Raw genomic sequence first — 12980 nt, forward strand, 5'->3', positions numbered from 1 at the left:
ATGAAGGGGAGACTTTTGTGCTGGTGCCGAGGGATACTTACTTAGATCTCACACCCCACGGTGAGCTCTTTCCCATTGGGTCGGCCTTTCCTGTTCCATCATCCTTGCTTTCTCTTCTTTGTACTACGACAGCCGTTTTTTCTTTGGGGGAGAGTCAGTCTCTGTACTTCAGCTGGGAAAAATAATAATTTAACATAAAGGTAATAGGATTTTTTTCTTTTTTTTGGTCTTGAAAGGAACTGAAATACGATGTTGGTGGAGGAGAACGGTTTGACTCTTTGACAGATCTCGTGGAGCATTACAAGAAGAACCCCATGGTGGAAACATTGGGCACAGTGCTACAACTCAAGCAGGTGAGAATATTAGAAAGCTAAAGCTTCATCTCCTTACGGAGTTTAGAAAATCCTGGTACAGACTATTCTAAATATACAGAAGTAGAATAGCATCATGGACCTCCATACACCCATCACCCAGCTTCAATTGTGATCAACTTAAAAATCTTGTTTCATTGTTACCGCACTCCACTGCTCTTCCCCTGGGGTATTTGGAAACGAATTCCAGGTATTATGTCCTTTCCGTGATATCTCCATGTGTATCTCTAAAAGGCTTTATGGAGTTTCTAAGGCAAGCTTTTGCCAAGTGTTCATAGTAGGCCTCCCTTTGGTTTACTTTGGGTGATTACACTTACTCCCTTTGGACTTACTGCTACTTCAGACTTCCCCCAAATAATGTTGGGATCGATTTATGAAGAAAAATAGGTTTGAATTTCTATCAGCAGAGTAAAGTGTGTGTGGGGATTGAAGAAAGATACATTTTCTGACAAAACAGAAAAGTGAAACCGTATTTGAAAACTTTTGTTGTGAATTACTGTATCCTTTGAATTTCCTGTCCTTGCCTTACAAATATCAAGATGGAACTCTTTTTTTTTTTTTTTTTTAATAATACTTTATTCATTTCACACCAACTGCTGAATTTGATTAGCCCCTCAACACAACACGCATCAATGCTGCTGAAATAGAAAGCCGGGTTCGAGAACTAAGCAAATTAGCTGAGACCACAGATAAAGTCAAACAAGGCTTTTGGGAAGAATTTGAGGTAAGTTATTAAAAAAAAAAATTTTTTTTTGCATGAGTTATTAAATCCTATTTTTAATGAGAGAGAAGTTGGCCCTGTATTTGGAATTGGATCTGAAAGGATTGAATCTGTGCTCTTTCTTAATTCAGCCATTGATTGACATGGAACAAGTTGCTGAGGGGGCTTCTCTGAAATAGAAGGGCATTGTGTTCTGGGAGAAGGGAGTTGGCAGTTAATATTAAATGGATGAGCCAATAGCTCCATTTGGCTCTTTTGGTTTGGACTGCTGGCAAAAACCCAGAAAAACAAAAGGATCTAATTCCTTTGGAAGATTTCCAGCATTGGCTGGCTTCTTTAGAGAGAATCTATAGCCTTATTGCAGTGAATAAGTGAAAGTGAAATACCTCGTGGTGGTTTTAATTTGGGAGTTGACATTTATAACTTTGGGAAGTGAACTGATTTCTCTCCTGAAACCAACTTGGGTAGGAGACTGTCCCCAGAGGGAATGTGCTATGTTCCTGTTTTACTCTGGTATGTCACTTACCAATTCACATTGTGATCGTGTTCTCTCTCCTCTCACCCAGTTGATTGAAAACTTCCTCAAAAACAAGGATCATGCCATACTTACTTTCATAGTTACCTCTAGCATGTGGCACAGCGCCTAGAACACAGTAGAAACTCCGTAAATAATTGTTGAATGGGTATTTACATTTATCGAATGTTTATGTCACTTTATTATTACTATTCTGTTTATGGGAATGATGGACTATTACTTACTTCCTGTAGGACTTTTAGAATTAATAAGTGTGGAACAAATGAATGGCCGCATGAGGTGGCTACAGGTCAGATCAGCTTATTGAGATAGACTTTATTTCCATTTTACAGAGGAGGAGCCTGAGGCTTGGGGAGGTTAAGTAAACCATCCAGCACTGTACCACAAATACCGATTGCACCGCAACGCTGAGGTTGGGTGCAGAACAGTCACAGTCCCCGCTCCACATTGCTGAACAGGAACTTGAACTCAGCTTTATTTTTTCATACCAGGCATTGGACTTATTGCCCAGGACACTATGGCGAACAAGATGGACAGGGTTTCTGTCTTTAAGGAGCTTCTAGTTGAGGGGCACCTGGATGGCTCAGTCAGTTGAGCATCCAACTTTGGCTCAGGTCATGATCTCGTGGTTCGTGAGTTCGAGCCCCACCTCGGGCTGGCTGCTCTTGGCACAGAGCCTGCTTCAGATCCTCTGTCTCCCTCTCTCTGTGCCCCTCCCCCACTAGCGTTCTCTCCGAGATACATAAAAACGTTAAAAAAGAAAAAGGGAGCTTCTAGTTGAGAGAGGGAAGACAGTGATGAAGGGCATCACTGAGAAACTGATGATCAGCATAATGAGTCAGATTAAAAAACAGTGTTTTTTAATATTTGTTTATTTTTGAGAGAAAGAGAGCGAGCAGGAGAGGGGAAGAGAGAGAGGGAGACACAGAATTTGAAACAGGCTCCAGGCTCTGGGCTGTCAGCGTAGAGCCTGACGCTTGGCTTGTAATCATGAACTATGAGGTCGTGATCTGAGACAAAGTCAGACGCTTAACCGACTCAGCCGCCCAGATGCCCCCAGAATTTTTTTTTAATGTTCGTTATTTATTTTTGAGAGAGGGAGCACAAGTGTGGACGGGGCAGAGAGAGAGAGAGGGGGAGACAGAGAATCAGAACCAGGCTTCATGCTCCAAGCTATCGGCACAGAGCCCGACACGGGGCTTGAACTCACGAACTGTGAGATCGTGACTTGAGCTCAAGTCGGACACTTAACTGACTGAGCCACCCAGGTGCCCCAATCAGTCAGAATTTTTAAATCTCAAGCCCACTGCTTTCTTCCCTGTGTCCCACCAGCGGCGAAAATAAAGAGCAGCATTTCTGGTCGTTTAATTACATTCACTTGTTTTCATTCATTTCATGTAGTCTTTATAAAGCCTCATGAGATAGGCGGGATGAGTTCAGAAATTGGAATGGCAAACCTATTTTTCCAAAGTTTTTATTATGCAAAATTTCAGATCTATCCAAGAGCAGAGGGCAGAGTATAATCACAGCAATATGTCTGTCACCCAGCATTGACAGTTGTTGATATGTGGCCAGTCTTTTTTTTTTTTTTAAAGTAGACTCCATGCCCGGTGTGGAGCCCAACAATGGGGCTTGAATTCACGACCCCGAGACCAAGACCTGAGCTGAGATCAGGAGTCAGACACTTAACCAACTGAGCTGCCCGGGTGCCCTGTGGCCAGTCTTTTTTTTAACTCCTCCCCACTGCCTCCCCCTGCCTTGGCTTATCTAGAAGCAAATCCCAGGTGTTTTTTCATCTGTAACTATTTCATTTCAAAAGATCGTAACTAGAGTACCATTCTCACACTTAAAATTATTAACAGTAATGCCTTAATATTGTGGATATCAGTCACTGCTCATGTTTTCCTGATCATCATGCGTGCACATGTGCACACACATGCAGTTTGTTTGAACTGAGAAGTGTTTTTTCCTACTTGATTAAGAAAAAATGTTGAGGGGCACTCGGCTGGCTCAGTCCGAAGAGCATGTGACACTTCATCTCGGGGTTGTGAGTTCGAAACCCACATTGGGTGTAGAGATTACTTAAATAAAACTTAAAAATATTTTTTTGAATGTACTATATAAAATAGATGTGTATAAAGAACCCCCGTGCATCATTATCAACGTTGCCAGTTATCCCTGATACCGTGTTATTTTATTTGTAAATACTTTGGTATCTATGGAATTTTTAAAAACTTATATTTTAGTTAATATACAGCGCAATATTGGTTTCAGCAGTAGAATTCAGTGATCCTTCACTTAAATACAACACACCCACTACTCATCACAAGTGCCCTCCTTGGTACCCATCACCCATCTAGCCCATCTCCTGCCCACCTCCTTCCATCAACCCTGTTTGTTCTCTATCGTTAAGTCTCTTGTGGTTTTTTTCCCTCTCCCCTCCCCCATACGTTCATCTGTTTTGTTTCCTAAATTCCGCATATGAGTGAAACCATATGATATCTATCTTTCTCTGACTGACTTATTTCACTTAGCATAATACACTCTAGTTCCATCCACGTTGTTGCAGATGGCAAGATTTCTTTCTTTTCGATGGCTGAGTAATATTCCAGTGTGTGTGTGTGTGTGTGTGTGTGTGTGTGTGTGTGTACACATATATCTACACACACACACACACACACACACACCCCACATCTTCTTTATCCATTCATCAGTCGATGGACATTTGGGGCTGTCTCCATAGTTTAGCTATTGTTGATAATGCTGCTATAAACATTAGGGTGCATGTACCCCTTTGAATCTGTATTTTTGTGTCCTTTGGGTAAATACCTCATGGTGCAATTGCTGGATTGTAGAGTAGTTCTATGGAATTCTTTTTTTTTTTTTTTAAATCTTAGATCCTTTAAGAAGGGTTTAAGGTTTTGTTTCTTTTTTAATTTTTTAATTTGAAAGAGAATGAGCGCGTGTGCAAGCAGAGGAGGGAGCAGAGGGAGGGAGAGAGAGAGAGAGAGAGAGAGAGAGAGAGAGAGAATCTTAAGCAGGCTCTATGCTCAGCACCAAGGCCAGTGTGGGGCTCTAACCCACAAACCATGAGCTCATGACTTGAGCTGAAACCAAAAGTCGGACGCTTAACTGACTGAGCCACCAGGCACCCCGGGTAGTGAGCTGTTTTTTTAATCTATATCCTTGTTCATTGTACATTTTATTTATTCATTCATTCATTCATTCATTCAGAGAGCAAGCTGGGGAGAGGGGTAAAGGGGGAGAGAGAGAATCTCATGCAGGCTCCACACTCAGCGCAGAGCCCGACATGGGGCTCGTCTCGCGACCCTGGGATCATGACCTGAGCCAAAATCAAGAGTCAGACGTTCAACCGACTGAGCCACCCAGGCACCCCGTTACACATTCTCTTAAAATGGTAGAGGGGCGCCTGGGTGGCGCAGTCGGTTAAGCGTCCGACTTCAGCCAGGTCACGATCTCGCGGTCCGTGAGTTCGAGCCCCGCGTCAGGCTCTGGGCTGATGGCTCGAAGCCTGGAGCCTGTTTCCGATTCTGTGTCTCCCTCTCTCTCTGCCCCTCCCCCGTTCATGCTCTGTCTCTCTCTGTCCCAAAAATAAATAAAAAACGTTGAAAAAAAAAATTTTAAAATGGTAGCTGAGGCGATCGTCCACACCACTTTTCCTTCACAGTGGCTATGAACTTTAAAAAAAGTGACAGCAGTGAGGTGGGTGTCTGTTGCCCGGTGGGTTCTTGAACACTAATGTCACTTAGGCAGTGCTTAGGGAAACAAAGTCAGACCTTCCTGGGAAGCTTGTGGCATCAGGGGTGTTGCTCATGATCCTGTCGGTGGGGTCAAGATGTGACCTTAGAATAGCTCCTAGCGTGACTTTCCTGGCCTTGGAAAAAGAAGGTTGCTTCTAAATGCTGACCTGATAGTTTCGCTGTGACATCTCAGATTCAGGTAATCTTTTATACATTATTAACAACAAAGCCAGTGAACCGGCTTTTGGGAAAAATGGAAAAAAAACACTATCATGTCTGTTCTCCATAGAGGTCAGGCTGATCGCATAAATTGTCATTCGCTAAATCAGAGCACAGGACTAACGTTTCATCTGATGACAGCTGAAACCAGACCTAAACAGCTGGTGACCTGCTTTCTGGGTCTCTTAGGTATCTGCTTCTCAAATCCAGTTAATTTTAAAAAACACCCTTTGTTGTTTTTTTAAGTTCATTTATTTTGAGAGAGAGCATGAGCAGGGGAGAAGCAGAGAGAGGGAGCGAGAGAGTCCCAAGCAGGCTTCGAACTCTCAGCACAGAGCCCGACACAGGGCTTGATCTCACCACCCGTGAGATCATGACCTGCACCGCAACCAAGAGTCAGATGTTTAACCAACTGAGCTACCCAGGGCCACCGCCCCCCCCCCCCCCCCCCCAAATTGCCCTTTAAGGTTGGGGCCTGGGGAACACAGCTCAGAACAGAACCAAACCATTATAGAAACCAACCAGATATGTGGAAGCAGAGACTCGTTACAGTCTAAACCCTCTGAAACCGAAGTTGGATCCCGACAGCAAGGCATTATTCTCTTCGCACTTGTACTTCAGTTGTTTCCCGGGAGGTGATAATTTGGGATCAGTTCCTTCTTACCAAGGACTCTGATGGTCTCTACGGTGAACCAGAGCTCTGAATGACAGCTGTGTCTTGTTGTGGCCCGTAAAGTTCCGTGTGTCCTTTCGGGTACGTTCCCCCAGAAGACACTTACGAGTTACTTCTGCGTTTGCCGCGTCTTAAATACAAAGTCTCTTGGGAAGCTGCTCGATTCTTCTCTCCTTGGCCTCTGAAATGAATTCGGGTTGTTGGTCTTCTTCTAGGATGTGTTGTAGGATGAAGACACTGTGACCCCCAAGTCTGACTTTTTCCTAGAGGCTTCCCATTCTTGATCTGTGTAAACATCTTACGTCTCTTACGTGTCTCTGCTTATGAATGTGAGGAGGAGGATGGTTCTAGCTTTGTTGGGATGAAGTAAGGTTCTGAAGTGAGACACTCGCTACGTAAATGAAAAGGCAGGTTATGATCTTATGATTTTGTGCCTGCGCTGTGCGTTACCCGAAACCTGAGCTCAGCCCTGAACATCTCGGCGAGGTACGTATCGCACGGCCGCATTGATAGAGTATTTGCACGCTCTCTCAGCCTGTTCTTCTCTTTGGAGTCCTCTAGGCCCGGGCTGCCCAGGGGACACTGGGCTGCACCTCGACGCTGCATCTGACTGCGGGACCCAAGTGGTGGATGGCAATCTTGCTGTTGGCAGTCCTTTGGCCTCCGCTCTCTCCTTTCTCCCTCCTCCGTCTTGCTGCCGCTCTGTGTCCAGTCTGCCTGCTCTCCACACACCTGCTTCGTCCTTCTTTTCCTTGAGCAGATTCCTCTGCTTCCTGACTCACAAACCTTCCTTCTGGCCCCTTGCAGACACTGAAACCAGCAACTTCGTACAAAGTCTAGGATTCTCATGGGCTCAGATGCCATCCATCTTGGTCTGAGGAGAGTACCGAGGACACGATCACTTGGAACAGCTGTGTCTGGAGGGGAAAGCAGTTGTTAGAGATGAGTGTTGTCGGGAGTCGGGCAGACGTCCTGAGAATATTTCCCCCAAACAGGAGACGCTGGTGGTGGCATGATGTATTCATTTTCTTCATTCGCCAAGTAGTTATTAAGCACAGACTCCAGGCCGGGTTCTGTTCTAGGGTCTGGGGATGCAGCAGGAAACACATAAAAGTCATTATCCTTATGGAGCTTTATGGCCAACGGGGAGACACAGTAAAACAAAGAAACGAGTGAATGTTTGTTGCGGGAGAGGGTGATACGTGCTATAGAGAAAATAAAGTAGGGCCAGAAAGGAAGGGCGTGCTGATGGGGTCGTTACCATTTTACTCAGGTCTCTCTGATGCAGCGGTACTCGAGCAGAGAGTTGAAGGACATAAGGGAGCGGGCCATACAGATAACCTCAGGAAGAGCATTCCAGGCAGAGAGGACAACGGCGCAGAGGCCCTGAAGCGGGAACGTGGAGTGTGCGTGCACGTTGCACCATCAGCAAACAGTACTGTCGGAGAGGAGCAGGCAGAAGGGGAATGTGGGTGGAGTGACACAGAGGAGCGAGATGACACGGGGTCCGTGGGCCCACGGGTCTGTGTAGCAGCATTGGCTTTTACTTGGTGACAGAGTCTGAGGAGGGTTCTGAGCACAGGAGGGATGTGATCTTGCCGGCTGCCGCATGGGAGGCTTTCTGCAAGGGGGACGTAGAGGCAGGGAGACCCGCAGAGAGGCACATCACAGGAGCCAGAGCAGGTAAATGGCAGCGGCTTGGTTCAGGGTAGCAGCCGTGGAGGTGGTTGGGTTCTCGAGATATTTTGAAAGTAGAGTCAACGCATCGTGTGGTTGAGGCAGAGCTGAGGCAAGGATGTGGTGAAGGTTTTTGGCTCGAGCAGTTGGCAGGATCGAGTCGTGGTTTACCTAGACGGGGAGGCTGGGAGGAATGGGTTTGAGGGCAGGTGATCAACTTTCATTGTGGACTTGTTAAAACTTGAACTGGTGGACGTCTGACGGCGGTGCGTTTATTCGTATGGTGTTATGGGTGGGATTGTACTAGAACGTTCCTTTTTCGTCTCACCTTACTAACACTCCTCAGTTCCCAGCCTCAGGATCATTTTCTCAGGGAAACCTTCCTGGATCCCCGTGCCCGTGCCTGGATGGGTTCTTGTTACAGGTGCACTAGCAGCAGCCCTTTCCTTCATACTTCCTGCTCTCCTTGGAGTTCATGGGCCCTCCGTGTGGCCGTTGTTTTCACGTTTGTCTCTTGTTCCGTGAATTCGCAGAAGCAGATGGAGTTACTAGGTCTGTCAGAATAAAGAGAGGTTTTGCTCAGATGCAACTAAAGGTGATCAAATAAAGAGATACACTTTGATCCTGCTATTTGAGGTGTGCTGTGTGCATATTATCTAAGAGAAGAACCCAAAGCAGTCCGTGGGCCCCACAAAGACAGGTAGTCCTGCCTGGTTTCCTGTAGTCCTGGTAGAGACTCCAGGGGAGCCTGGCACACCATAGACAGAAAGGATGTATTTGGGCTGAGTGTTGAATACAAGTTGTTTTCAGGAGAGAGAGGGAGAGAGGGAGACAGAGAGAGGGAAGGGGGGAGGGAGCGAGGGAGAAAGGGAGAGAGATGAGGGCGGGAGGGGGAAGAGTGAGAAAGAGGGGGAGAAGGAGAGGGAGAGAAAGTGGTATTAGGTTTAGATGCTTTGCATATATTCAGTAGGGAATGGCTTTCTGATGCTTAAAAAGTATGGAGGAATGTTCCTGGCTTTGCTTGGAGATGTTCATCTCTTTACTACCCTGCAGTTTTCAGGTGGAGGCCCTGCTTGAGGGTTGTGAATGCACATTTCGGTCTTCGAGACCCATCTATACACACTTGCACAATAGGGTCTAATTCAGGGTGGCAGTGATGAATTTCAGAAAAATTTTAGCTTTGAATCTCCTGTTTCTGACTTACACACACACACCCCACAACACATACCCATACAAACCCCACGCAACATCATATTCACTGGGGTTATTTTTTCCCAGCACTTTAAAGCCTGTTTGCCTTAGCAATTTGATTTTTGTTTTTAAAGCCCATCCTCCTCCTATTACGCAAGCCTCTCTGTGTCGTGGTCTGAAGCTGTTTTCCATTCTCACGGGCAGCGCAGTCACTTCCTTGACAGCTACACAGATGTCCTGGACCCTCGGCCACTGTGCCATCTGACGTGTCTCCAGGAGGAGCTAATGCCTGCCTTCAAACCCACAGGCCGGTTCGATTTCTTTCAAGTGATTACATCCTGCTCAGGGGAGCTGTAAATTCTGCTTCGAGACGGTTAGGTTTTATGGAGACAAGACTTTAACTGCACCCCAAAGCTGTGTCTAGAATAAGAATTCTTGCTGGCGATCTCTAGCAGAACTCTTCCCCTTGGTGGCCAAGCCCCACCACGCTTCACCACAGCCCCCGAGTAGGGCTCCAGCCTTGGGCTGCAAGTGCTCCAGGCCGTAGGCCCGCGCCGCAGCCGGGATTTTCCACGTAGGTCCCAAAGCTCCCAGTTGCTTGAATAGAAGAGCTGCTGCCTTCCCGTGGGCAGAGCCTTGCAGCGGTTGGAGGTTTCATTCGGCAAGCGAAACGTTCCGTCCTGGAGAAGTTCCTTTGTTTCCTTTGGACTGCTTCTCTTCCAGCGTCTCTCTCTGTTCTGTTCTCTGCCCCTCCAGTGTCAGGTTTTCCTTTTGAGAGTCATTTCAGTTTGCCAGAGCCGCTTGACGTCTTCACAGAGAGTAAGAGCCGAAGGTGCTCTCGGGCACGTTCGCGTCTCTGTGTCACCTTTCCCTCTGGCCCTCAACCGCCCTTGCTTCTCCCTGCGTCTGCCGTCGTCTCCTGTCTTCTTCACCAGGCGGGCCTGTGCTGTGGCCATTTCTTCTGAGCTCCTGCCTGCTTTAACCTCCGACCGTGACTGCTTCCACCATCACTGAGCCAACAGGCGGAAGGCCCCAGTGGCTTTCTTACTGTGCCACGAGTAGTCTTTGCTCTAGCGTCTTTCTGCCGTGTGCTGCTTTTGAGACCACCGTCCAGCTCCTCATTCCCACAGTGTTCTTTCCTTGGTTTCTCTGACCTGCAGCAGCACACGCCTGGTTTATTCCTTCTTCCTCTTCCTGTGCCTCTTGCTGGCCGCTGCCTTTTCCTCTTCTGACTGGCTGACTCCGGCGGTTCCCCACAGCGTGGTCGGGGCCCTCCGCTCGTCTTGCTTGAGGTTCGCTCTTCGTTGGGGAGCACGTCCATTCTTATCTTATCCAGGTTCCCCCCCTAAGTTTATCTTGCTTCTGAGCTCTGGTTTTGCCTTTTCAATGATGCCTTCCGTATTTCTTCACAGTTCTGTCTCTTCAAATTTGAGCATTCAAGACAGGAGCCTATTATTTTCCCCTTTAAACCAAATACCCCCTCCCGCCCCCTTTACTGCCCCGTGTCTGGCACTCATGCTCTTTATCCTTGGGCGCCGTGGGCTGGAATCCTCAGGGCCTCTCTCAATTCCTCTTTGTCCCGTTTCTGCCATACCCTGCCGTTCACCAAGTGCTGTTGTTTCTTCTTTCCTAATGTCTTTCTGCTTAGAGGGCGGAGGGAAACGCGTCTGTTGTCTACTTGGCGCCGCGTTTGGGGCTAGGGAAGTCATCTCATTGCATCCCCAGGCCTGTGGGGTAGGTGGAGCAGCCCGTGGGCATGCTGAGAAGTCGGGGCACCTGCTCGGGGCCGCCCAGGGAGGCATTCGTGGACACAGGAGTTTCGTCTGACAGCAGAGGTACAGGCTCTCGTCGCCCCAAGAGACACGAACTGTTCTTTTTCCCTCTGCCTCTCACCCTCCGTTTACCCTTCAGGTGAACCTGCACTCAGCATTTCTCCTGTCTCTCTTCTGCTCAGAAACCATCAGTGGCTCCCTGTTTCCTACGTGAGACACAGCATTTTCATTTTGACCAAGGAACTAAAGCCCAAAAAGAAGTGAGAAACTTGTCCCCAGGGGGCAGATGGTTGGCTGTGGTGTGAACTTCGTGTGTCAGAACCTTGTCACTCAGCTGTTGAAGATTCTTCTGCCTGGTCTTCAAGGCCCGGCGTCATTTTTCCGACTCTCCGCATCTAACCCCATTCGCCTCCACTTCTTGGCACACAGCTTCCAGACTCATCGACCAGTCTCCTTCCCCCTGAAGAACTCTCGCCTCTTAGCCACATTGCTTGCCTTCCCGAACTTGCTGGGATGGCTTCCTTTCCTCCTTGGACCTGTCTAAATCCTTCACCTGCTTCAGGCCTTGGCTCCTCCCAGAAACCTGCTTCGGTTAGTTTTCATGGATCTCACTCCCTAGACGGCACACCACATAATTAATTCCACACTTAATTATAGATTTGTCTTGTACTGCTGCTGCAGTTTCGTGTGTCAGAACCTGTTCTCCCCCGAGGCACCATGCCTTTTAATTCATTTTCCTCCTTACTCTCCACCTTCTGGGAGGACGGGGGCGTCTGGGCTTACAGGCACCGGGAGGGGAAGCAGGTCTTGGGTTAATTTTGTCCGTCACCTTCGTAAGTGCTTATCCATCAGTTGGGACCTTCTCTGGCGCCGAGAGTCTGCAGCTGCCCCTTCGTGCCTGGGTGGTGCTGAGGACTCGTTCAGGACAGGCTGCCCAAATCCCACAGCAGAGAAACGGCGACAGGCTGTGCGGCGTGGTATCAGGATGCGGGGGGCTTTCACCCGCCCGTGGCGCCTGGCGACCCTGCAGAGCTTGCAGCGGGGGGGACGGGATGAGAAATTGCAGTGTCCTCTGCACACAGGACGGATGCCAGAGGAACACAGAGGGTCATTCAGACCGGGTAGCGGGCCTGGTTTCGGATCCTGCCCAGGTGGTTACCGCTGTCCTAATAATCATTCACGGCGTCAGGGCCAGGAGCCCACCTGCCTGGCAGTCTTGCTCCGCTCCCTCTCTGTCCTTCGGGAGGCTGCAGCCAAGAGTGGGGTGGGGGCAGAGCCAGTAGGAGCTTCTACACTTCTAGCTTTTATTTTGTTCATGAGAAACCTTCTTCTGTTATCGAAGCTTTTGAATACCCCAGAGTAGAGAAGATGGAACGATGGACCTTCTCTTCCCCTACCCGCACCCTTGACACTTGCAAACGTTTTGGCAGTCTCGTTTCTCCAGCCCCACCGCTCCCTTACCCCACGCAGCATATACGCCCTTGTAGTTCTGTGTTTAAAGGCAAGGTAATTGTGGTTTGGTCTGGCCTTGATGGTTGCTGGTGTTACTTTTGTGATTTGTCCCCGTTGCCCGGAACAGTGCAGGCAGAATGGTCACTGGGCCCTTGTCATTGTCGTGGTACCTGGGGATGCGTGGTTCTGCCAGTGTGTTTCCTGCCTGTCTGTCTCTCCTTGAACCTGCTCCTCTGTTTGGATTCCTGACATTCTGGTCAAGAGCCAGGTCCAGTGGCTTTCAATCAGGGCTTTTGAAGCCTTGTGGGGGTCCCATTCGGTCATTATAGTGACTGGGGACGCTGCCCCTGGCATTTAGGCTGGGAGGGGCCCCGGGGGTGGGAAGCAGGAGTGTTCCCTGGTCATAAACGTCAGGGGATGGTTCTGCACGTGAGCACTTGTCCCATCCACAGTTGGTCATGCTCCTGGGCACTTCTTCTTCGTTTTTGTTTTTGTTTTTTTTAAGATTTTATTTTTAAGTCCTCTCTACACTCCATGTGCAGCTCGAACTCACAACCCTGAGATCAAGAGTTGCATGTTCCACTGTCTGAGCCAGCCAGGTGCACCAG

At 48.2% G+C, this 12980-nt stretch overlaps 1 protein-coding gene across 2 annotated transcripts in view; it reads left to right on the plus strand.

The window, feature by feature from the left end:
- PTPN11 (protein tyrosine phosphatase non-receptor type 11) overlaps window positions 1–12980 on the plus strand; it is an 81191-nt gene that overhangs the window by 32593 nt on the left and 35618 nt on the right. For both annotated transcript variants that reach the window (XM_019467404.2, XM_019467405.2), the window contains exons 5-6: window positions 237–353; window positions 982–1095. In XM_019467404.2, coding sequence (XP_019322949.1) covers window positions 237–353; window positions 982–1095 — 231 coding nt within the window. The remainder of the gene's footprint in view (window positions 1–236; window positions 354–981; window positions 1096–12980) is intronic.

This window comes from Panthera pardus, unplaced genomic scaffold (assembly GCF_024362965.1).
Source record: "Panthera pardus isolate Hobbes unplaced genomic scaffold, ASM2436296v1 HiC_scaffold_15, whole genome shotgun sequence".
NCBI classification, from domain to species: Eukaryota; Metazoa; Chordata; class Mammalia; order Carnivora; family Felidae; genus Panthera; species Panthera pardus.